The sequence below is a fragment of the Eptatretus burgeri genome, chromosome 11, assembly GCF_056783735.1.
Source record: "Eptatretus burgeri isolate ZD-2024b chromosome 11, Ebu_testis_v1, whole genome shotgun sequence".
Lineage (NCBI taxonomy): Eukaryota > Metazoa > Chordata > Myxini > Myxiniformes > Myxinidae > Eptatretus > Eptatretus burgeri.
Window position 1 is genome coordinate 90686432 of NC_140971.1, and position 26724 is coordinate 90713155.

A 26724-nucleotide genomic window follows, 5' to 3' on the forward strand; every position below is an offset into this window, starting at 1 on the left:
ATATACAGATATATATATATATATATGTATATATATATATATGTATATATACACATATATATATACATATATATATATATACATATATATATATATATATATATATATATATATATATATATACATATATATACATATACACACGAGGTCCATCTGAAAAGTAACGGGACGGACTTCACAGAAATTTTATTCCAAAAAATATGTTGAAATCACAGCTTGTCCCCTTCAAAATGGTTTCCCTCCAGTCTCACACACTTGTCCATCCTCTTATTCCACGCTTCGATACAACCCCGGAAGGCTTATTATGGAATCCTGCGGAGCTCCGTCGTCATGGCCCTTTTGATGGCCTCCACATCAGGAAATCTGGTCCCCTTTATTCCCCCCTCAAGCTTGGGGAATAGGAAAAAATCACAAGGGGCCAAGTCTGACAAATACAGGGGTTGCTCCCGAGTTGGCACGTTCCTCTCCGCTATAAACTGTCGGATGCTCAGGGCACTGTGAGCAGGGGCGTTGTCATGGTGGAGCACACAGGCGTTGTTCTCCCACAGATCCCTCCTCTTGTCCCGGATTGATCTCATGAGGCACCGGAGGATCTCCTTGTACACGTGTTGATTCACTGTTTGACCCTGTGGTAGAAACTCGAAGTGGATGATGCCCTTGATGTCAAAAAACGCTATTAGCATCACCTTGACCTTTGACTTCGACATCCTTGCTTTCTTTGGTCTTGGTGATGCCGGACTTTTCCACTGACGACTCTGCCGTTTGGTCTCGGGATCGTATTTGAATATCCACGATTCATCGCCAGTAATGACTCTCCCGAGCAGGTCTGGATCGTCCTCGAGGAGCTTGATAATGTCTTGACAGACAGTGACTCTTTGCTGTTTCTGGTCTTCGGACAACAGCTTGGGGACCATCTTTGTGCACACCTTGCGCCTTTCGAGATTTTCAGTGATGATGCTCCAGACGGTGTCCTTGTTGATGGAAAGTTCCTCAGCAATCATCCGCACCGTGAGTCGATGATCTACACACACCATCTGCTTCACACGCTCAAAGTTGTCCACCGTTCTGCTCGTTGAAGGTATTCCAGACCGTGGATCATCTTCAACCTCCTCCCGTCCCTCTTTGAACCTCTTGTGCCATTCAAATGCATATGTAGTGACATCATTTCCACCCTATAGACTTGCTGCAGCATTGCGAAGATTTGGAAGGTGTTTTGCCAAGCTTGGCAAGAAACTTCAGATTGGCTCTCTGCTCACGACTCATAACACAATGACTCAGACTAGACAACGTGTAAAGCACGACCTTTAAAGAATCACACAATGAGCGCAGTCATCCATCACCAATCATATATATATATATATATATATATATATATATATATATATATATATATATATATATATATATATATATATATATATATATTTCTGGAATGTTGTGAATGACTGTGATGCAACCCATTCATTCAAGTTGCGTAAGTTGAGCAATCAGCAGGCTCAGTCCCGTTACTTTTTAGATGGACCTCATATGTACATATATATATATATATATATATATATATATATATATATATATATATATATATATATATATATATACATACACACATACACACATGTAAAGAATACAATCAGGTTGGAAAGAAATTATTCCTTGCGAGCTACCAAGTGTGTTTGTGCTTGAGTTGAATGTGTAGGAACAGGCAAACTGCATTTGGGATGAGCCCATAATCTCACCAGCATTTGATTTGGTGGCTTCAAGAAACACATTACCCTCATTATTTCCGTTTTAACATTGCAGCAAAATAATAACAAGAACAGTGACAACAAAATGACAAAAACAAGCTCAAATGAGCTAAGATCCTCGTCCTCTTAATGATGACATCATAAAAACGAATATGACGTCATTGTGATGTATCAGGTTTGAGATAAATAATTATCTGTGCTAATGCCCCGCTTGATTCCCGCAAACAAAATTCAAACAACTTGCCTAGTTTTGGAGATAATTTTTTAGATGATTTCCATTAGCAGAGATATTTTGACGTCATAACTATTTTTCTAGGAGGAATTTTCAAAATCGGAGATGGTTACTGTCTGCACAGGGTATTTTTACATATATCTGCCAAGTTTCAGGAAATTTCGATGAAAACTGTCGGCTGTGAAACAAAAAAGTCCACAAGAAGATGCAGAAGAACAACAACGTGAGTAAGACTTAGAGATCTTCCACGAGGATCTAAAAATATTAAAAATTCAACAATACTAAAGAGTGATCATGAAAAGCCTTTTATTACATGGTAAGTCAAATATTGACAAGATACATTTTACAATTCTTTGCTCTGAAAACATCTTGGCATGCAGAGAATTAAAAAAAAAAACATCTTTCCCAATCAAGATCTTTGAAATATCTTGAATGGACATTAAAACAAATCAAAACATTCCAATACCTTCCTTCAAACCTTTAGCAACAAACCACAAGTCTTTTCAATCAACTTTTGTCACTTTAAACCAGACTAATAAACCACACTTGTTTCCCATGAACACACCACCTCGTGTGATCATGAAAATATACTCATGTAAATGTTTTTATTTCTGTAATATATTGATGTGGCAGTAAATTTTACTGGTCAACTATGAAACTGAATTTTTTTAGCCTAATAGCACAATTTATCCCCTCCCCTGCCCTTCCCCCAAAAGGCCTCTTATTTACCAACCCATTCTCCTTCACTTGCTCTATCCCTAATTAATTATTCCTTATCTCCTTAGCTCCCATTTTGCTTTCTTCCCTACTCTCAGAGAAACCAGAATCTTCTCTCAAAAAATAATCGCAGTAACAACAATAATAAAGCTTCTAACCTCGTATATCACCTGCAAGAATACGTCAACTGTCTCTACCTGTCGATGAGGAGATGGCAGAAGGGCGATACACATGGAGACAGTTGATGAGGTTTCCATCGTGGGCCTCGTCACGTATCTGGAATACTCTCAAAATGAATCCTATCCCACAAAGCAGGTAAGCCTAATTATTTTATGTGAAGACTGGCCAACCGTGACAAGCCAGAAGTGGGACTCAACGACATCAGGAACATTTTAACATCAGGCACTTTTGCAACGATCAGCACAGCAGACATATACAAAGCAGAGAAAGCAGGGACACACAAAGTTAGCACCAAAGTTGGAGGAAGAAAAAAACGATGGTGAGAAAAGGACTCTATAGATACCCTGAGAGAAAAACCACTTCAGGTGCAGTTCCTATTGAAAGAGAAGCGCACCTTCGTATACATTGCCTATAGAAAGTCTACAGCCTCTTTCAAAATTTTCACCTTTTGTTGCCTTACAGCCAAGAATTAAATTACATTAAATCAGACTTTTTCCACCTTTATTTACACATCGTAACCCACAACTTCCAAGTGAAAAACAAATTCTACAAATTTCAGAAAATTAATTAAAAATACAAAACTAGAATATCTTGGTTGGATAACTCTCCATCTCTCTTATAATAGCAATTGTAAATTAGCTCAGGTGTAAAGTTGTGGAAAGGCACAGATCAGGGGATTGGTATAAAAATATTTCAAAGGCCTTCAATATCTCTTGGAGCAGAGTCAAGACAACCATTAATACGTGGAAGGTGCAAGGTACCACCAACACCCTGCCCAGATCAGGCCGTCTCTCCAAACTGGATGACCAAGCAAGGAGGAGACTGATCAGCGAGGCCACCAAGAGGCCAATAGCAACTTTGAAAGAGCTGTATGCCTTTATGGCAAAGACTGGTCACTGTGCGCATGTGACAACCATATCGCAAGCTCTCCACAAGTCTGACTTGTCTGGTAGGGTGGCAAGAAGGAAGCCATCACTCAAAAATGCCCACCTTGAGTCCCATTTTAGGGATTCAAAAAAACAACTCTGGAGATTCTGAAGCCATGTGGCAAAAGGTTTTGTCATCTGACGAAACCGAGATGGAACTTTTTGGCCTAAATGCAAAATGTTACGTTTGGTGCAAACCCAACACAACACATCACCCAAAGAACACCATCCCTACTGTGAAGCATGGTGGTAGCAGCATTTTTGAAATGGGGATGTTTCTCATCAGCAGGGACTTGGGCACTTCTCAGGATAGAAGGGAAAATGGATGGAGCAAAATATGGAAAAATCCCCAGAGGAAAACCTGCTGCCCTCTGAAAGAATGTTTAAATTGAGACGGAAGTTCACCTTTCAGAATGACAACGACCCGGAGTACACAGCCAAAGCTACACTGGAGTGGGTAAGGAACAAAAAGATAAATGTCCTTGAGTGGCCCAGTCAGAGCCCCGACCTAAATCCAATCGAAAATCTGTGACATGATTTGAATATTGCTGTCAATCAATGCTCCCCATGCAACTTGACTGAGCTTGAACAGTTTTGATCAGAACAATGGGAAAATATTACCCAATCAAGTTGTGCAAAGTTGGTAGAGACCTATCCCAACAGATTCACAGCTCTAATTGCTGTAAAAGGTGCTTCCACCAAGTATTAACTCGGGGGGGGGGGGGTGGACACTTATCCAACCAAGATATTCTAGTTTTGTATTTTTAATTAATTTTCTGAAATTTGTTGAATTTGTTTTTCACTTGGAAATTGTGGGTTACAACGTGTAAATAAAGGTGGAAAAAGGCTGATTTAATGTAATTTAATTCCAGGCGACAAGTCAACAAAAGGTGAAAAATTTGAAAATGGGTGTAGACTTCATGTGGCACTGTACCTGTCAGCATAGTTCAGATGGTTATAAAGTTGTGGTCTGAAAAGTGAAACAAAACCCTTACTTGTGTCAGCACAAGAGAGGTACTTCTACAAACATAGACAACAGTGGTGCAAGACCTGTCATAAACAAACGATCATTTTGATCACATCAAGGTGGTGTATCTGGCTCTTGCAGAAACTAAGTACACGAGTCAACTAGAACAACACTCGGTAGAGTGCATACCTCCACCAGGCTGATTAGTGTACATTTTGGCCGGATCTGGATTCAGACCTGAACTGAAATTTAATGAGCTTGTTCCTGTCGCCTAACCAACTCATCCATCAAGTTTTGCCTGAATCCGTCCGTAACTTTTTCAGATATCATGCTACATGTTGTTTTCGCCCTATCGCCCAATGGTGAAAAATCACTTTAAAAATTCTCGGATCCAGATCGTCACCAAAATCTTATCATTTCATCCATGTCACATCCCCAAACTCTCCACCAAATTTAATCCAAATCCTCCCAAAATTTTTTGAGATATCCTGTTCACAAACAAACAAAGAAACAAACAGACAGACAGACAGGGGTGAAAACATAACCTCCTTTCATCTTCAGTGACGCAGGTAACAAAACAGAGTTTTGCAGTAGATTTATTAGCACATCTCTAAACAGTATAACACTGATATTCATGGAAGATCGAAGCAGTATCAACTTGAAGGGCACTCGGAAGAGCGCACACCTCCGTCACGTAATGCCTGATCCGCAAGAACATATCGGGCCCAATACATTTTTGAAATATCATGCTACACAGTACTATCTCGTTTTTGCCTCTGTCTCTCAATGGTGAAGAATCACTTTAAAAATTAAATAATACTCGTATCCAGATCTAGATTCAGATCTTCACCAAAATCTAATCAGTTTGTCCTCGTCACACACCCTGTCCATAAAATTTCATCTGGATCCATCCACAACTTTTTTGAATGAATCTTTGAATCAAACAAACAAACAAAGACAAACAAACAGACAGAAAAGGGGTGAAAACATAACCTCCGTCACCGTCGGTTGTGGAGGTAACAATGATGTACAGCATAGAGTCAGAAGAGTAGAATGTTCGAATAGTCGAACAAAAAAGGAATTAAGGAAAATAGAACAAACAGTGCCTTGTGATTGATAAAGCTATCCCATCAAGTAACAATGTTGAGGTGTAAGAGACTGAAAAGCTATCGATGTATAATGACCTCCAGCTAGAAATACAGCAGTTGTGGTACGTGTGCAGATGCAGAAGACCCTAAAGAAATAAGTTGATGGCATCCCTGATGATATTAGACGATCCTGACAGCAAAGTATAGTTATCTGAGACACTACACACATAACGTACAAAATTATAAATTCTAAATAACTGTACACCCATGTTAGTACTCATAAACAGCTTCAGAAACTGACGACGTATGGTTTAACCTTGTAGTTATGGGATTCACTTAGCAATTATATTATTGCTTATAAAATTAAACAATAATCATCATCTTGATAGTAATTAAAGGTGCACAGGATGTGAATATACAACATTTATAACCTCTATCTTGAAATAAACTCAGCCAATAAGTACAAAAATCCCGAATCAAAACCTCGTGTGTCTATTCCCCCACTGTTTTGTGCTTCCCTCTCCCATCCCTCTTGCGTCCTGCTCCCATTGTTGGAAAATGGCTCTCATTTTGCCAACCTCAGAATGATGATATGTTGAGTTAACCCACCTGGTGTTATCTAACGGCACAACAGGAGCTCAAACTCAAGACCCTAACATCTTAAACCAGCCATCTTAACCGTCAAGTCAACACCAGGCTTTAATTTCATCAGTGACCTGATCATTGACTACTCCCTCAGATTGTGGTGATGTTAAGGGGGTAGTATAGCCTCATACAGCACGTTTTCACGAATTAAGCTACATCCATCCAAAGTGCTAATTCTGTCAATTAAACCTAATTCAAGGCAGTGAATATACCAGGATATAATAATTACACAACTTGATTGAGTAAAACCACCTGAGAATATATATAATTATATACAGATGTACAAGTGTCTCATGGCTGAAGCATGTCCACTGATGGATGAAATGATAATGTACTATTATTTTTCATATTGTTTCACTGAATGATATAGAATGTGGAGCTCAACTTGCTAAGTTCAACATTTAAAACTAAGTACCCATATATTTGAAAGGCCGTAGGTCCCTCCAAATACCTCCCTTTAGGTATCATTAATCTGGCCTGGGTGGTAAAGCAATCAGAAGATGAAGTTGAGCCGCATATCTTCCAGCGTCGAAGCAAGTCCAAGCAGGCCAAACTGCCCCACGGAATCCAACAAGTACCAACTGTTCTATGGGTCCAACAGGAAAGATGTGGGTAACAGTTTTAAGATAAAATAACCAGAAGGAAACACAATGCTTGTTTAACAATCTGGAGAGTAGAAACGTTTTCGAGGACATGATAAACCGATATTGGAGCACGTTACGTATGCATATGTAGAAATTGCATGGAGAATGAGGACAGAAGGCTGAGCTTAGTTTGGAGGCAGGAATCTGATTATTTTTTTCACTTTCAAAGATGATATAAAGGTAAAACAATAACACAACCACCGTGATAAAATCATTCACTTCTTTCACAATAACATAGTAAATTGTATCATGATACACATACATACCCTCTCAATTTCCAATGAAATATATGGAAAATAAAAATTCTAAAATAGTACACACTAATAGAGACCCAAATACTGTTAACTTCTTTAACAGAAACCCAAATTAACTTCTTTAACACCAACCTGCCTCCCTCCACTGCCCTCTCACCTCCATCTCTTCACTCCACCTCCTCAAATCCTCAACTGCCTTCTTCCTTGTCTCTTGTCCCCCCCTCTCCCACAGCACCACAGAGCCTTTTCTCCTCCTCATTCGGCCCCCTCCCCTCGCTATTCTGCAATACCCCACACTCTTTCAGCAACCCTCCTTACCTCCCACCCTCGTCCCTCGTCCTACCCTCCCCCTCCCCCTCCACCTCCTGCACCCAAAGCCTCCTCCCCTACCTGTTCATTAAAAGTGTGGACCTCAAATATCCGGGGCCTTCGCTCAAACCTTTCAGATCTTTCCATACAGGTTGCCACTGACAAACCAGACATTATCTGCCTAACAGAAACTTTCCTCTCCCAAGACATGTCTGACTCCCAAGTATCTATCCCTGGTTACTCCCTCTTACGGTATGACAGACCTGAGCCTCGTCCTGGTGGAGGTGTTGCTCTCTTCATCAAAGACTCTATTCCTCACTCTCCATGCACAGCTCTCACTCCTCCACACCTCCAGGAATACCTCTGGCTTCGGCTTCCCCTCCACTCCCACGTCATGTTTATATGTGTACTGCACCGTCCACCAAACAGTGATGACTCCATCTACAACTCACTATCCGAAAACATGGACCATCTTCTATCTTCTCATCCAAACTCTCAGGACCTCATCTTATGTGGTGACTTCAATTGTCATCACGCCAGTTGGCTAGGTGTGGGTACCTCTCTCACCTGCCATGGCACCTCAGCAAAAGCTTTCTGCGACTCATTGGGACTGACTCAATCGGTCAACTTCCCGACCCGGATCTCAACCAATGGTACTCCATCTCTTCTTCTTCTTTCGGCTGCTCCCGTTAGGGGTCGCCACAGCGGATCATCCGTATGATCCGCATAGTGATTTGGCACATTTTTTACGCCGGATGCCCTTCCTGACGCAACCCTGGTCGCCTCTTCCGGCACAGGGATATGGTACACCTATTTTCACCGGGGTATACACCGGCCCAGTACACTGGTACTCATTTCGCCGACCTCGGAAGGATGACAGGGTGAGTCAACCCCCTGGTGTATTAATTCAGTGGCCCAACGGGAATTGAACTCAGGACCTTTTGGATCGCAAGCCGCTGCCCTAACCACTGCGCCAACACCAGGCTTATAATGGTACTCCATCTCTTCTGGATCTGATTTTGACAAATTTCTCTGACAATATCTGCTGCTCTTCCTTCGCTCCAATTGGTTCTTCTGACCACGTCCTTGTCAAAGTGGACATCTCTCTGGCTGTTATCAGAGAACCACCTCACCGCCGTCGAGTCTGGCATTTCACTCAAGCCGACTGGCAGGGTCTCTAAGCAGCCATCAAACTTACAGACTGGTCTCCTATCACTACTTTCTCAAACATCAACTCATCCTGGGAATTCTTCCAAAGAAACTTGCTCTCCCTCATGCACAGATTTATCCCCTCTCATGTTCAGTTGTCTTACCCTTCCTCCCGCCCTTGGTTTACTGAAGCTTGTGGCGAGGCAGTTGTCCTGAAACAACTTGCCTTTGCCTCATGGAAAGCAAACCCAACTGAGGGCAATCTCAGTTCTTTCCACAAAGCTCGGAACAAGTGTGTATCTACCCTCAGGAGAGCCAGAAAACAACATCTTTCTCATCTCAAGTCTGAACTCTCAAACCTCTCTCCCTCCTCAAAATCCTGGTGGCATTTAATCAAATCTGTTTCTGGTGTATGTTCCCCCTCCATCCCCTCCCTTACCTCAAATGGCCGCACTGCTGATACCACACGTGATAAAGCTGAATGTCTAAACTCGGTGTTTGCAGCTAAATCTTGTGTCCTAAACCCATCACTATCTCTACCCACTTTACCCAGTCGCACCCAACTGTCCCTGGACTCTGTGTCCTTTTCTCCTTACAAGGTGGAGAGCTTGCTTTCAAACCTCGAGTCAGATTCTGCAACCGGTCCAGATGGCATCAGCCCACGTGTCCTCAAAGCCTGCTCTTCTGCTCTTGCTCACCCTCTCTCTGTTCTATTCACCCTCTCATTTGCCCAAGGTCAACTGCCATCTGCTTGGAAATCTGCTAACATCACTGCCCTGCATAAAAAAGGTGCAAAAACAGATCCCTGTAACTACAGACCAATCAGCCTTCTCCCAATCATCAGCAAGGTTATGGAATCCATCATCGCTTCAGACATGAAATCTTCAGACATGAAATCAGACTTCCTCTTCTCCAATGGCTTGATTTCCAATCATCAATTTGGTTTCAGACCAGGTCACTCTACCCTGGATATGCTGCTTCTGCTCTCCCATCAATGGATGGAGGTCCTCAATGCCAGACAGGAAATCCGAGCCGTATCCCTGGACATATCACGTGCTTTTGACACAGTCTGGCACCCTGCCCTACTCACCAAACTCTCTTCCCATGGTATTCAAGGCCATCTCCACTCATGGCTCGCAGACTTCCTCTCCTGTCGCAGTCAACGTGTGGCCCTAAATGGAGTTCTTTCATCTCCTCTTCCTGTGCAGGCTGGAGTTCCTCAAGGTAGCGTTCTGGGCCCTGTTCTTTTTCTGGTTTTCATCAATGATCTCTCGGACTCTCTGGAAAATCCTCTATTTCTCTTTGCCGACGATTCCACCCTCTGCCGTACCATCTGTCATCCCTCAGACCGGCAAGCAGCAGCTTCTTCGCTCACTGCAGATCTGGATAAAATCACAAACTGGTCCAACACGTGGAACATGTCTTTCAATCCAGACAAATCTCACACTCTCACTATGTCTCTTCGAAAGGACCGTTTTGAAAACCCCCCCATCCACTTTCTCAACAATCCTCTGGAAGAAGTCTTTTCTTTCAAGCTTCTGGGTCTCACTATCTGCCATGACCTTTCCTGGGAAAGTCACATTTCCAACCTCGCCTCAAAAGCCAGTCGCCGACTGGGAATCCTCCATCATGCAAAGTCCTTCCTCGGCCCTCTTGAGCTCCTGACCACTTACAAAGCTTTTGTCCGTAGCCTGATGGAGTACTGCTCTCCCCTCTGGGCTGGTGCTCCTGCCTCCCACCTTTCTCAGCTTCACGCTGTCGAAACCAGGGCATTTAAGATCATCGGCATCTCCCGCAATGAAGCTGAGTCTTTGGGCCTCTCACTCAATCACCGCAGGTTGGTCGGTGGTCTTTCTGTCTTCTACCGATTCCTCTCCAGCCTTGCCCCCCCTGCTCTCTCTGCGATTTGTCCCCACCACATTTCCACAGGGCGCTCAAGGTCCGCCAACAACCCCCTTCTGGTAAAACTACCAAAATCACGAATCACTGCTCATCTTCACTCTTTCATTCCTCTTTTTTCCCGCCTTTGGAATAAACTTCCTCACTCTACTCTTTCCCATTCTTCCCTCCAGGCTTTCAAAACAGCTGTTCACCACCACCTCTTATCTTCCCCCATCCAAATCCCCGATATTTTCTACCCCCAATAATCCACCCAAGCCCACTTCCTTCAATTCTCCTGCTTCCCTTCCTGAAAGTCCCTGTAATGTCCATATTCTCTTCGCCATGTTCCCCGTCCCATCCCCATTCCTCTCCCTTCCACTGTTCACCTAATGTGTCTGTTCCCCACGGTTTTGTTCCTTCCACTCCCGCCCCTCTTGTCTCATGCCTCCTTGCTGTGAGTTGTGTGTTAGCTCTCATACGAGCCTCGACCAAGGTATACAAAAAAAAAATAAAAATGAAAACGAGCCATCTTAGATTACATAGATTAGCCAGTCACCTACCATTTGCACGAACTTGCGTCATGGGGATCCGCAGCCAGTGGAGAAGTTCTGGAGTCACTAGTTCATCAAGAGGTAATTGACCACGTGATGTCAGTAACAGGACTGAGCTGCCAGGTAGAGTTCAAGGGTAAGGGTGAGAATGTGAGTCATAGTAAGCAAAAGTCAAGCTGTTAACACTACGGCAGAACAACCTTTAGCAATCATGGTTGATGCCACTAAGGTGGGTGAAGACGATAACCCATACAGTAGCGATACTCATACGTATCAGCACTGAAAGAGTCGAGTGCAGTCGCTCCATTTCACGACTTCCTTTGTCTATGCACCTTTTAATCAGCAATTACTTTGACAAACTTAAACTGAACAGACTACTTGCTATAAGTCATACTTGTTGCGCACAGCCCGGGCAAGGAAAGAGTCCAGGTGAAAAGGAAAGCGAAACAGCGAGGATGCAGGGATGAGTGAGCGACCAGTGAGATGTCCAGTGTAAGCATCCAGTGTAAGCAACTGCAGCCCATCCTGAGGCTGGACCACCATCCTCCCATCGACCTGCCCCACACGTTGCACATCACATATATGTATTCATAAAGGCTACAGATGCTGCCTTTTAACCATTGACCGTTCACAACCTGGTGCATTTTTTGCTGTCTCCGCTACATATTGATAAGCCAAGTGCACACGAGAATATTGTTATTGAAAAGTGAAAACAAGCAGGAAAGTTAGTGAGAGTGTGAAAAATTTACACATAGAAAGAGAATACTCTGATTGTAGAAAATGGAAGTGAGGAGAGAAAGATGTTAAGTTGTGATTGATTTGGTACTAAAGGACCATATTTACAGGAAAAAGAAGAAAATCTAAATAACTCTACCCCGTGTTGAACATATGATGATGATTTCCCTTGCAAGGAACTTCAAAAAGGGAGGGGGGCACGAGGTCCATCAAAGCTGTGCAATGGTTACCAACCTAATTGTTACTTGTCCACGCTCTATCCTTTTAAAATGCCGAGTATAAAGCAAGGAAGCAGCACGTACCATGTGTTTGGTATGGAGTTGGCGATTTGGGGTTGGGGGCAGGGGAATGGGAGAGATTTTTGCAACAGCTTGGCTTGCATGATCGCAACCAAATTTAGGACATATAATGGGGGACAATGGGGAGCAATATATGATGGTAGTAGTAATTTTATGGAGGGGGTGAAAATGTGGGTGAGGGGGGAGGAAGGTTCTCCATATCAGGCTCCAGCTATTCACAGCAGCCCTCTGGACTGTAGTGTTGCCAAACGGGTCCTCCATAATGGCGACCTCATGGGGATTTATGGTGAAGAAAATCAAGTTGAACTTTCACAGATATTTCAATTTAGGGGGGGATTTTGAATCAGGGGAAAAGGAGGAGGGGGTCTCTGTAACGGCTTGAGTGATTGCCACTAACCTTTGTAGGTATAGTGTCCATGAGGGGTGGAGGGAAGGGGCGGGGGGGAGGGGGGGTTAATGATGAAAAAGATGAAGTTGGTAGCTTCAACATATTTTTGAGATTTATGGGGAGGGTGGAAATTTAGAATAAGGGGAAGGGTAATCTATTTAACCACTTTAATTAATCATGACCTAACTTTTCAAGGATGGTGTAGGCCCCATGGAGAGTAGAATAGTGGGAGGGGGGGGTGTGTGGAGGTTTTGGGAAAGTGGTTGGGGATACTTGTGTTTCTTGTCTTGAGAACATTGAGGTGTAACACGTGGACTCCGCGAGCAGCAAATGGTTCAAAAATCGACTCACCCTTTGCACTATTCAAGTATTTAGAGAGGGAGACGGGTAGGCCATGAGCAGATGGATTTCAGAGAGATTTATTGAGACAGAGACGGAGACGAAAGGAATGGAAAATGAGGAAGCCAAAATGAAACAACATTAAAATTAATTAAAAACCAAACAATAAACACATCTTAGCACAGGAACCAACTGTCTGCTCCCTACACTGTCACCACATGTCACCCACAACTTCAATGACGGTTACTGGTTTTCTCGCACCGTCATCAATTTTCATGAAGGCAACGTGAAACCCACCGTGGCTGCTGCAAATGCAGTGGACTTTTCTCTTGAAATAAGAGATTGCAGCTTCACCTCCACAAGCATGTTGCTGGATTTCTGTAATGCAACAAGTAGCATTTAAGTTGTGGAATGTTAGCATTTTCTCCCATTCTCATCTGTGCAAACATTTATTCATTCATGCATTACGCAGCACCTGGCTCGTGGTTTGCATCATAATTTTTGCGGATGCAGCTACACCGCTGAACCAGAATCCCTTGTGTATCAAGGCAGGACATTGAAATTTGGCCAGGTCACTGGCACACAATAACTTCCTCTTTTCTAAAGATACCGTGGCATACTTAATGTTCACAAGTAAATGCCAGCAGACCTGACAGTTGGTTGAATGCGCCCTTCAAACAACAGCATTATATTTGATGCAATACGTTACCTGTGAAGCACCAGGGTGACAGTTTATCGTTGGGTCAGGAATCAAAACCAGAATAGAGAAAGCTTATAGGTATAAGTACATGACATCAGTACTATCCTGACAGCCAAATTCAAGTAATTAAACATGATGCTCTTCAATGGTGGGACACCTTTAGGCCAATATAGAAGCCATCCATGTGGACCATACTCCGTGCAGAGCGTTGGTGCTGCCTAAGCAGTCTCCTCGGCTATTGGGCTCAATCCTGGACGGGTCACCACTCGGACACAGGATAACCAGCATGCTGGCACTCATTTTGCCGACCTCGGAAGAATGACAGGCAGAGTCAACCCCACATCGTATTAATTCAACAGCCGAGTGGGATTTGAACTCAGGATCCGAGGATCCCAAGCCCACCACCCTAACCATTAAGCCAACACCAGGCAGTCCTGGATAGCATCCCAAAAAATTGGTTTTCCCCACAAACATTTCAAAATTACTACTTTATTACGTTGGACATACAGTCCAAGCTTATGATAAATCCGTTTTGTATAAGATTGTGGAAAGTCAACAGCATGACCTGATCCCCTTATTGTGAGAGAATATACACCCAGTGAGTGTTAAAATGCAACTACCACTTGTCCAGGTTAACAGGTCAGTGTGCCGTGAGTGGTGCGAAACCAAGAACAAGGAGCAAAACCACAGCACTGGTGTGTGACCAGCAAGTTCTTACAATTCCAAAAAGAGTTTTATAACATTTATCTTAATGTCAGCATTTATTACGAACATGCCTTTTTTCTACGATGTTATGTTCAATTTAATATCTGCTTGTCCTCGTTTTACTCCCATCAGGCTTTTTAATGTTGGCCTTTTATCTCTTGTTGGCCTGTCTTCCTCTCCACCAATGCTGGTGTGTTGACCTTCTCGTTCTCTGTCATCAGCTCTTTGACGAATCTCAGACCTCACGTCAGGTGGTAAATCGACATGGGAACCATTAATATATAGGATTGTAAATAATGGTGTCTTCATAAGAGATGGTCAAAATTGTTGGTTGATACATGAAGGCATCATTTCAGCTTTGCATGTAAATGTAAATGGCAAGTGCAGTGTTACAGCGTGACATACAGGTGGACAAGCTGTTTAACCCTTCAAAAGCAGTCAAAAGTACACAAAAAGCTTTCTTGCATCTTCCATAATGCATGTTATCCTTGTTGAGTACTGTGTCGCCCTCTCGTGGTTTTGGTGGGTGAAGGGACGATGCTCAGTGTGTGTGTGTGTGTGTGTGTGTGTGTGTGTGTGTGTGTGTGTGTGTGTGTGTGTGTGTGTGTGTGTGTGTGTGTGTGTGTGTGTGTGTGTGTGTGTGTGTGTGTGTGTGTGTGTGTGTGTGTGTGTGTGTGTGTGTGTGCATCCTGAACTATTTCAAAAATAAAGCAGCATTTCGAACAAACTCTTGCCTTCGTTTAGTTACGGTGGTAATTGTCTGGATTCCTGTATATTGGCAGCGGTGGTAATTGCTTTGAGAAATTTGTGATTCGTTAGGAATTATAAGGCGGCATGTGCGAGTTTGAGTGGGCTGAATGAGAATTGGCCTGCAAGGCCTCAGCCTTGCTTACACTTACCAGGGATATCAGTGGGATACAAAACGATTCAGCATGGCAGAGGTGGTGCTCTACCGAGTGCCGTTCTTGTTATATATTTTTTAATGTTTTTATGAAAGATGTATTGTGTTGAAATAAAACCTTTCATTGATCAAGATATAATTTAACAACCTCACTCATGCATTCCGTAAAGCAAGCTGTACACTGAAGCGATTCATCCATGTGGATGTCACATGATTATTTGCAGGTGAGGTGTTCGAATGACATTCACTGGCCTGAATCTTATGAATTTTACAGGCGAATTTCAAATGCACTGACATCATTTTCATGCATTTCAAATTCTGGTATTTAACAAGCTCAAATGAGCTAAGATCCTCATCCTCTGAATGATGACGTCATAAAAACGAATATGACGTCATTATGATGTATCAGGTTTGTGATATATAATTATCTGTGCTAATGTCCGGCTTGATTCCTGCAAACAAAATTCAAGCAGCTTGCCTAGTTTCGGAGATAATGGCATAGGCAATTTCCATTAGCGGCGATATTATGATGTAAAACCTTTTTTCTTGGAAGAATTTCCAAAATCGGAGATGGTTACTGCGTGCGCGTGGGCTTTCTGCATATACATGGCAAGTTTCACGAAGATCTGATGAAAACTCTGGGTTGCGAAACAAAAAATGTCAAAAAATAGGAATGACGTCATAAAAATTGATATGACGTCATAGTTATGTATCGTATGTGCGGTAATTCATCTCTGCTAATGCCCTGTTCGATTCCCGCAAACAAAATTCAAAAAGCTTGCCTAGTTTCGGAGATAATTTTTTATGCGATTTCCATTAGCGGAGATATTTTGACGGCATAACTTTTTTTTTCTAAGAGGAATTTTCAAAATCGGAGATGGTTACTGTCTGCGCAGGGTATTTTTACATATGTACACCAAGTTTCAGGAAGTTTCGATGAAAACTGTAGGCTGTGAAACAAAAAAGTCCACAAGAAGAAGATGAAGAACAACAACGTGAGTAAGACTTCGAGATCCTCCACGAGGATCTAAAAATAAATTCAAAAGGAACCACATTTGCTTCTTTGTTTGTGGTTCAGAACAAACAACCCAAACAATCGAACTCGCTCAACCTGACTCAAAGGAGTGTCAATTGGGCGGATATTGTGAGAAACCAGGCTGTGATGTTCCATAAAGTTGGTGATAAGAACATAGAAGTTAAGCAAATTCATAAAGCGAAGTTAGTTAAAGTTAAGTTTAAATCCATTAAGGCTTTAAAGAATTGCAATTGCTTCTTAAATACTATCATAAACATTAAATTTAAATAAGCATTTAAAAAATACAGAACATGTTTGGAAAAAATGCAATAGAAGAAATGACAATATAAATTGATGATTGTAACGCATAGCTAGGTAATAACCACCCATACCCACACCTCACTGCCGTACACACTGCCCTGGACCATTTCCCCTGCTCTGTAGATATGTAGTAAATAGATGGCCCTCGAAGCATCCGGTGGGCTGGGAAGATAGCCTCGAGGTAAGACTCGCCTCTGGGTCGAATCTCGACTCGGCTTGAAAATGTCATCCTGGTGTTTTACATGTGGGGTGAGACATCATTGAGTGCTCCATCCCTCAGTTGGACATGAAACTGGGTATCCATCTGCCAGCATTAGTTGGTGGACGTTGTAGGTTGTTAAAGATCCTATGGTGTCCCTTGCGAAGAGTAGGTGAGCTATCCCCAGCACCCTAAAAAAAAAAAATCAAAATTCTTGCCCTGAATGACCGCTGGGAAGGCGATGCCAAACCATCCAGCAAAACTTGTATCAAGAAGCCACTTTGACAGCACCACGCTCTTTAAAGTACATATGGTACATACGAGATCAGATTTCTGTAATATTGCTTGAATCTCACATTTTGTGTATTGTGCCTCTCACCAAACCCTAAAAAAAAGCTTTTGAAAATGGTGAAAAAAAAATACTCGATGAGCTCATGGAGGGTTTGTATGAAGGCAGTTCAAATGTAGGTTTATTAGGCTGAGTTGATTCAATCGATTGATTTATTTATTTTATGAGTTGATTCATTTATGAAAATGCTTGAGGAACACAGAAAAATAGTGACCCCAGGTGGTGAGATATTGAAAAAATAAATCACTATTGATTTTCCAAACATAATTGAAATCAAAACAAGAGCTAAATACTGATTTCATCTTGTAGGTTTGCCTGATTATTATAAAAAAAGAAAAAAAAAATCAGATAATTTTAAGCTCACCTGGAATGTAGTTCCAGGGAGCTTATGGGATGGCACATTGCCAGTCCGTTAGTTCGTAAACACTTGCAACTTCTTCTCTGAAACTGCTGATGGGATTGTGACCAAACTTGGCTAAAATGATATTTGGTATGTTGCAACTCAAGCTTATTCATGGCATTAAATAAAAAAAATTTTGGGTCTAAGGGTCAAACCAGGGGTCAAAGATGGTACAGGTTTGATCCCCCCCCCCCCAAAAAAAATAGGTATTTGCTTTTTCCTCTGAAACTACACAAACAATTTCTATGGAACTTGACCACAACCTTCATCACCCGTGCTATAGCAAAGTTTGTTCACACCATTAAAAAAAATTGGGATCTGAAGGGGTCTACAGGGGGTTTCCTCTTAAAATAGGTATTTGCTTTATTCTCAGAAACTACACATCCAACAATTCCAATGAAACTTGACCACAACCTTCATCCACAATGATGTTCCAAAGTTTGTTCACAGTTTGAAAAATAAATCAGCGTCTAGGAGGGTCTGCGGGGGGGGGGGGGGGGGTTGAGTGACTGTTGCTCCTGATCCAGGTGAGCTTCAGGACCCGCGGTCCTATTTTTATACTGTATACTAAATTGCCTCAACAACATTACTATTAAATAAACAGATGATAAAAAGTGACTTGCTCACATGTTTTTGCCGTACTACTCGTGCCGGCATGGTGACTGGTGATGGTGTTGTCGAGTACTTAGGGTAGGCAAGAACCGAGCAGTCACTGGGTCCTGAGTGAGGAGGCAAGTCAGCCTTAATGCGAACACGCTCACATCCTCGCACTGAGCAGAACTCGTGCCCATTTCGTGGAAATGAGGTGCGCACGTACAAAAACAGGAGACTTTTGTTTGGCAATGGGAAGGATGAAGGAGATGGAAACAAAAGACAGAAACCCGAAGGAGTCTTGATTAGGATGAGGTGATATTAATTAATAGAAGAGAATAGAAACAGGAAACTATTTCTGCTTACAATACTCAGATATTAAGTGACAAGTTACCGACTTCTCATTTCCTTATCAGGTGTATTCTCTTTCAATGAACGATGGGATGATTAGGAAAGATGGAACAAAAGAAAGACAATCGAAAATTATGGTTGTAAAAACTTTTTTACTCAATGAAAATAAGCTTCCCATGAATCTGCCTTGCTGACCCAAACTGAGCACACAAAGAGTGCACATACTGTACTTGGGCTTTCTGAACGAGCCAACGTTGGAGGAGATTATCCTTCTTCAGGGGAATAGTAATGAAGCAAGGATTGAATCAGGGGAAGTAAGGCAACCAGAATCTACAGTCAAGGATATAGTCAGGTGACACATACAAAGGCCTGCAAAAGATTTTTTTTTTTTTGTATACATTGTGGAGGCTCGTATGAGAGCTAACACACAACACACAACAGGGGGGGGCAGGAGACAAGAGGGGTGGGAGTGGGAAGGACAAAACAGTGGGGAACAGAGACATAAGGAGATCTATGGTAGGGAGAGGGATGAGGCGGGGAACACGGGACATACAAGATGGACATTACAGGGACTTTCAGGAAGGAAAGCAGGGAATTTGAAGGAGGTGGGCTTGGGTGGATTATCAGGGGTAGAAAAGATCAAGGATTTGAATGGGGGAAGATAAGAGGTGGTGGTGAACAGCTGTTTTAACGGCCTGGAGGGAAGAATGGGATTGAACAGAGTGAGGGAGTTTATTCCAAAAGGCGGGAAAACAGTGGAAGACAAACAGTGACAGGGTGAAGGTGAGCAGTGATTCAGGATTTTGGTAGTTTTAACAGAAGGGGGTTACTGGCGAATCTTGAGCGCTCTGTGGAAATATTGGGGGGGGGACATATCTCAGACAGAGCAGGGGGGGGAGACCAGAGAGGAGATGGTAGATGACAGAAAGAGCACCGACCTGTCTGCAGTGAGAGAGAGAGAGAAGCCGAAAGACAGCCTCACTGCGGGAGATACCAAAAATCCTAAATGCCTTGGTTTCCACAGCATGAAGCTTAGAAAGGTGAGAGGCAGGAGCATCAGCCCAGAGGGGAGAGCAGTACTCAATCAGGCTGAAGGTGAAAGCTTTGTGTGTGTTCAGGAGCTCAGGTGGGCCGAGGAAGGACTTTGCACGACGGAGGATTCCCAGTCGGTAACTGGCTTTGTTGGCCAGGTTGGAAATGTGGCTTTCACAGGAAAGATCATGGCAGATAGTGAGACTCAGAAGCTTGAAAGAAAGGACTTCTTCCAGGAATTGTTGAGAAAGTAGATGGGGGTTGGGGGGGGTTCCAAACGGTCCTTTCAGAGAGACAAAGTGAGAGTGTGAGATTTGTCAGGATTGAAAGACATGTTCCACGTGTTGGACCAGTTTGTGATTTTATCCAGATCTGTAGTGAGCGAAGAAGCTGCTGCTTGCCGGTCTGAGGGATGACCGATGGTACGGCAGAGAGTGGAGTCATCAGCAAAGAGATAGAGGATTTTCCAGAGAGTCGGAGAGATCATTGATGAAAACCAGAAAAAGAACAGGGCCCAGAACGCTACCTTGAGGAACTCCAGCCTGCACAGGAAGAGATGAAAAAACTCCATTTAGGGCCACACGTTGACTACGACAGGAGAGGAAATCTGCGAGCCATGAGTGGAGATGGCCTTGGATATCATCGGAAGAGAGTTTGTTTAGCAGGGCAGGGTGCCAGTAGACCATGTCAAACCATGTCAAAAGCACGTGATATGTCCAGGGATACGGCTCTGATTTCATGTCTGGCATTGAGGACCTCCATCCATTGTTGGGAGAGCAGGAGCAGCATATCCAGGGTGGAATGACCTGGTCCGAAACCAAATTGATGATCAGAAATCAAGCCATTAGAGAAGAGGAAGGATTTAATGTCTGCAGCGATGATGGATTCCATAACCTTGCTGATGATTGGGAGAAGACTGATTGGATTGTAGGTGCATCGATATGTTTTTGCACCTTTTTATGCAGAGCAGTGATGTTTGCTGTTTTCCAATCAGATGTCAGATAACCTTGAGCAAATCAGAGGGTGAATAGAAAAGAGAGAGGGTGAGCAAGAGCAGAGGAGCAGGTTTTTTGGACACTTGGGCTGATGCCATCTGGACCGGTTGCAGAATCTGAGTTGAGATTTAACAGCGACCTCTCCACCTTGTCAGAAGAAAAGGACACAGAGTCCAGGGACAGCTAGTTGTGACTGGGTAAGGCGGGTACAGAAAGCGATGGGTTTTGTATTCAAGATTTTGATGCAAACACCGAGTTTAGACATTCAGCCTTTTCACGTGCGGTATCAGCAGTGCGGTATCACACCATTTGAGGTAAGGGAGGGGATAGAGGGGGAACATACACCAGAAACAGATTTGATTAGTCACCACCAGGATTTGGTGGAGGGAGAGCGGTTTGAGAGTTCAGACGAGATGAGAAAGATGTTGTTTTCGGGCTCTCCTGAGGGTAGATACACATTTGTTCCGAGCTTTATGGAAGGAACTGAGATTACCCTTAGTTGGGTTTGCTTTCCATGAGGCAAAGGCAAGTTGTTTCAGGACAACTGCCTCGCCACAAGCTTCAGTGAACCAAGGGTAGGAAGGAGGGTAGGACAACTGAAAACTAGAGGGGATAAATCTGTGCATGAGGGAGAGTAAGTTTCTTTGAAATAATTCTCAGGATGAGTTGATGTTGGAGAAAGTGGCGATTGGAGACCAGTCTTGAAGTGTGATGGCTGCTTGGAGACCCTGCCACTCAGCCTGAGTGAAATAAATTCACCCTCCTCCAAAGTTTTCACATTTTGATGCCATCTGCGCATATTTCATGATGCTTTCAAATCAAACTTAATACACAGAGTTCACAAACTACTCCAAAGTAATAAAACTAAAAAATGCAAATAAAATGTAAATAAGTTTGATTAACAGAGAAAATCAGATGATCCTCAGTTGCACAAGCATTCAAACCCTTTGCCTAATTAACCCAAAATCACTTCAGGAGAACATTTTTTGTTTTAAAGGTTACAAAATAAGTGTAATAGGTTTCACCTGTATGCATTTAGTGGTTTAACTTTAAAAATTAAGATCCACACTTATCAAAGGAGTTTTAAGGTGCAACTCACTTGGTCAACCAACAAGGCAAACATGAAGACAAAGGAGCTTTCCAATGAAGACAGACATTAAGTGGTGGAGAAGCACCATTCAGGAGAGGGTTATAAAAAAATTTCAGTCACTCATTATCCCTTTGAGTATGGTGAAATCCATCATTAAGTGGAAGACATATCATACCAACCAGACTACACAGATCAGGTTACCCATTCAAACTCAGCAGCCAAGCAAGCAGGGATGTCACTTAAAATCCACAATGACATTGAAAGGTGTGCAGGGTTCTATATCTGAGATGGAGGTCAGTGTTCATCAATCAACAATATCCTGTGCCTTTCACAAAGCTGGCCTCTATGGACAGGTGGCAAGAAAGAAGCCATTACTGAAAAAGACGCATCTAAAAGCTCATCTGGAGTTTGTGAAAAAGGCATCTTAATGATACTCCAGGAATGTAGAGAAAGGTTTTGTGGTCAGACGAGACCAAAAAAAAATGAACTTTGTGGTCCAAATTCAAAGCGTTGAGTCTGGCGCAAGCCTAACACTACATATCACACAGTCAACACCATCCCTACTGTCCATCATGATGGTGACAGCATCATGTTATGGGGCTACTTTTCATCAGTAGGGACTGGCAAGTATGTCAGGGTAGTAGTGATAATGAACAGTCAGGACAGAAAGGATTTACGATGCAGCAGTGCCGAGTGAGCGATGTGGCAAGGTGAAGTGAATGATGAGGTATAACGCATGCACTTCAGTCACCTGCACTACCCCTTGCTATGAACAGTGTTAATTCATGGGAAAAAGTGCCCGTGGCACACACGGTCACTGTGAAATGTCACGAAATATACATCTTATTCTCCTTTGAAATAACTGGTCAATGGATCAAAGTACAAAATTCAGGCCTCTCACACCTCCAGTGCATCCCTGCGGTGTCTTGCTGTACCCACTGAAATTGTTGAGGTTTAAAATTTTTTTTTTAGGTGATTGCATTCTTTCACCTTCTTGTGCAATCTGTTTCATTATATTCTGAATTATTCCGACCTGATCCCCCCTCCTCTCCTACCCCACATCCTCTCACTCACTCTTCTTCTCTTCTCTTCTTCTCTTCTCTTCTCTTCGCTTCTCTTCTCTTCTCTTCTCTCTCTCTCTCATCCCCACTCCTCTCTCTCTCTCTATCTCTCGCCTCCCCACTCTCTCTCTCTCCTCCCCACTCTCTCTCTCCCCTCCCCACTCTCTCTCCTCTCCTCCCCACTCTCTCTCTCCCCTCCCCACTCTCTCTCTCCCCTCCCCACTCTCTCTCTCTCTCCCCTCCCCACTCTCTCTCTCTCTCCCCTCCCCACTCTCTCTCTTTCCCCTCCCCACTCTCTCTCTCCCCTCCCCACTCTCTCTCTCCCCTCCCCACTCTCTCTCTCTCCCTCCCCACTCTCTCTCTCTCCTCTCTCTCCCCTCCCACTCTCTCTCTCTCTCTCTCCTCTCTCTCTCTCTCTCTCTCTCTCTCTCTCTCTCTCTCTCTCTCTCTCTCTCTCTCCTCTCTCTCTCTCTCCTCTCTCTCTCTCTCTCCTCTCTCTCTCTCTCTCTCCTCTCTCTCTCTCTCTCTCTCCTCTCTCTCTCCTCTCTCTCTCTCTCTCTCTCTCCCCTCCACAAGGAAAAAAAAATGCTACAGTTAGAACTACAGTATATGAGAGATGTATTCTCATCCACTACAATTGTTAACAAGTCCTACAACAGTAGTCTGCAAATAATTACTACAGGAATGGAATTCTATATAAAGTAGAGCCAGTTCTCAAAGCAAAAGGTGATCAAACTGATTATTTAATGCATGTAAAGACGGATTTGATTTTTCCGATTATAATAAGTGTTACTATATCCTTAACGGTTCATGGAAATCCCTCGGAAGTGCTTTTGGGCTCATATTATATCAATATATTTTGGTGTGACATCTAATTCAATAAATTTGCTCCTGCACTCAGGCTTTTGTATTCCATTGTGTATCACCACTTGTTGCTTTCGTGTTCATGGCAAGTACTGCCAGTACAAAGTTGCAGCTCATGTTGTTAGTTGCTCTCCTCGACATCATCCCTCTGATGGTTTTCTTGGCTTTGGCAGGCATCAAAACAGAGGTAGTTGTTTTCGATGGAAAACACTTTGCTGACATGATTCAACTCAATGAGTGGGCTCATTTCAAGGGGATATGACATTGAAATGGCTATCGTATCAAATATGATTAATTGTATTTGGCCTCACCCTGTCCACTCATCCCAGTAGTATCGCGGGCGGGGAGAGCCAGACACAGTGAGTTTCTCGAGAGACGACACTCGCACAAAGGAGTCCAGTTTCCGTGTTGTCTTCTGCTGCTTGCTATGGATGTCCCATATGATGCTGAACAGTGTACCTCGTGGGTAGCAGATTCCTAACTGCACCCAGTCATCTCTGATGAAACAAAGATCGAAGCAAATAAAAAAGATGCACATGAATGTTGCAAGAAAATGATCAGAAAGGTAAAGGTTAATGAGGATGAAAACAAAAACTTATGGTTCGACAATACTATGTCCGAAGGCAATCTGAGATGTATGCCAAATGCTGTCTCTGAAACAGTGGTGCTGCCCATGTCTCTATAACTGTTTTTTTTTTTTTTTTAAGGGAAAGCAAAATTAAAATGCAACAAAAAGATGAATCTTAAAAAGATCTTCCTTGAAATGAATCAACATCGTTTCTGGATTTTGCTCTTATAGTGATGTATGGCTCTCAGAGGTGCTTGTACTTCAGTGCATTTTTACATGAGGTACACACAAGGACATAATGAGACAATAGCAAATTTAAGTTTATCGGATTTTAACTTCAGAACCTAGAAAGGGTTAAGATGGGAACAGGTTCACCCGATTTCCAACACAGCCTAAAATTTTGATAAGACTCTCCAGTTATTTTCCCCACAATATATGAAAGTGATGTCATAATGGCATTCACACACTTCAGGGTAATCGAATAATAAATGTTATATATTAAAAACATAATGAAGCTGTCTGCGCGAGTCTGAAACCTTCCAGTCAAAATCCATTGGCTGGACAGCTCGCCTGACTCCAGCCTCAATTGTAATTGGGAAAATCATACATCCGCCATGTTGGTGTTATGGTTTGCCTCCACGTATTATATTTTGCTTCTAACTGATGATATTACCCTTCTTTTGGTTGACGACAGTTATATTCAAACACACATTCGCATAAATTTTAAAAGCAAAAACAATTTTCAGACAATTTAAATCAAAATAAACCTCGTCAGGAGGCGGTTGAACCAGGCGGTACCTCTTCTTCTTCCCCTTCTCCTTTAATAAAGGAAACTTTCTTTTTTTATAGATGGTTCGCACCACAGTCGGAGGCAAACTCAATAACCCGGCAACATCAACTGCATGTTCACCAGCAAGCATTCGGCGAATAACATTTTATTTCACATCTAAAGTAAACACTTTTACACTGCATCTTTTCCACTCTACAGTTTAGTACATTAATTTTAGCGTGACACAAAGTGCTGTAGTTCTTCTGGTGCTTTAGTGATCTCCCGATTAGGTACTTTAGCAATGTATTTTGGTGTCTTCATCAGTTTGGTAAACACTGAAAACGCTAGAGAGTAAAAGGTTTGGGTTTTAAAATGACACAAGTGTCAGTTGAGGCAAATCGGGAGACATAGCCATTTGTAGGCAAGGTCATTAATTACCCCGCGCTCATGAAGCCAAAAGCGGAGTTAAGCGATCGGTCGTGTCAGTGTGCCATACGTACGTGTGCCGTACATGCGTGCGTGCGTATGTGTCTGCATTTTTAAAATTCATTTTCACAGCAACTGTTAGTCTGATTGATATTAAAAAAAAATTCCAAATTGGTGTGCCTCATCGTGTAGAATTTTTAGTCCTAAGTATGACGTCATCGATCATGTGGTACAGGCACCATCTTGGAAAAACCGAAAAACTTTCCACTTCTATAGCTCCGAAACCACTCCATGGAAAAAAAATTACACATGACACATTGTCAAGTGCTTCCCATGGGGAATAAGGTGTGCTAATTATGTCATCGCTTTCTTCATTATGATGTCATAATTCGACAAGCACAATGCTTGATTCGATAAGCAATGAATTTGTTTTTTTTTTGCAACTGTTGGTCCAATTGACATGAAATTTTGACCATAGGTGTGCGTCCTCCTGCAAGAATTTATAATGACAATTATTACATCACAGGTCACGTGGTACAGGCACCATCTTGGAAAAACTGAAAAACTTTGCATCTCTATGTCTCCGAAACTGCTCCACAGAAAACATTGAATCATGGCTCATTGTCAAGTAATCTCCAAGCGGAATAAAATAGGTTAATGATGACATCATCGGTGCCTTCATTATGACGTCAATTTGACAAGTGCAATGCTTGATCTGGTCAGTATGAAAAAGAAAATTATTTGCAATTGTTGGTCCGATCGTCACGAAATTTGCCAAATCGGTGCACCTCCTCCTGTGGAATCTTTTAGTCATAATTTTGTAATAGGTCACGTGGTACAGGCGCCAACTTGGAAAAGCCGAAAAACTTTGCCCCGATATATCTCCAAAACCACTCCATGAAAAAAAATTGAAAAATGGCTCATTGTAATGTACTCCACATGGGGAAGAAGATATGTTAATGATGATGTCATCGGTGCCTTCATGATGACATCATAATTCGACAAGTGCAACGCTTGATCTGGTCAGTATAAAAAAAAATTCTCTGCAATTGTTGAAATTGCTAACCGATCAATGCAAAACTTTAACTAATCGATCAACTAACCATGGGAAATATGGTTTCATAAAAGTGACATCATTGGTCACTGGTCTGGCACAATATTGGATCAAAGAAAAAAAACCGTAAAAAAAACCAGAAGAGTTGGCTTGCAACAAGTCCTTCTCAAAACCGTGCAGGGTAAGTATTCTATGAATACAATCTAGTTTTACTTGGCGGTGACTTCCGCCAAGTACTGCCACTGCCAGTAGTGAAGCGTCGTTGACGGAAGCAAATAATGTAC

The 26724-nt window shown here is 42.6% G+C and overlaps 1 protein-coding gene across 2 annotated transcripts in view; it reads right to left on the reverse strand.

The window, feature by feature from the left end:
- Nucleotides 1-2266: 2266 nt before the first annotated feature.
- CEMIP (cell migration inducing hyaluronidase 1) overlaps nucleotides 2267-26724 on the reverse strand; it is a 112457-nt gene continuing 87999 nt past the window's right edge. The window contains exons 19-24 of one of the 2 annotated variants that reach the window (XM_085847339.1): nucleotides 23935-24120; nucleotides 18267-18468; nucleotides 13347-13427; nucleotides 11683-11843; nucleotides 11298-11404; nucleotides 2267-7086 (exon numbers count right to left, since the gene is read on the reverse strand). In XM_085847339.1, coding sequence (XP_085703465.1) covers nucleotides 6968-7086; nucleotides 11298-11404; nucleotides 11683-11843; nucleotides 13347-13427; nucleotides 18267-18468; nucleotides 23935-24120 — 856 coding nt within the window. In that variant the 3' untranslated portion in view covers nucleotides 2267-6967. Of the gene's footprint in view, nucleotides 7087-11297; nucleotides 11405-11682; nucleotides 11844-13346; nucleotides 13428-13939; nucleotides 17082-18266; nucleotides 18469-23934; nucleotides 24121-26724 lie in introns of those variants that run through there. The other variant, XM_085847340.1, reaches the window with a different exon arrangement.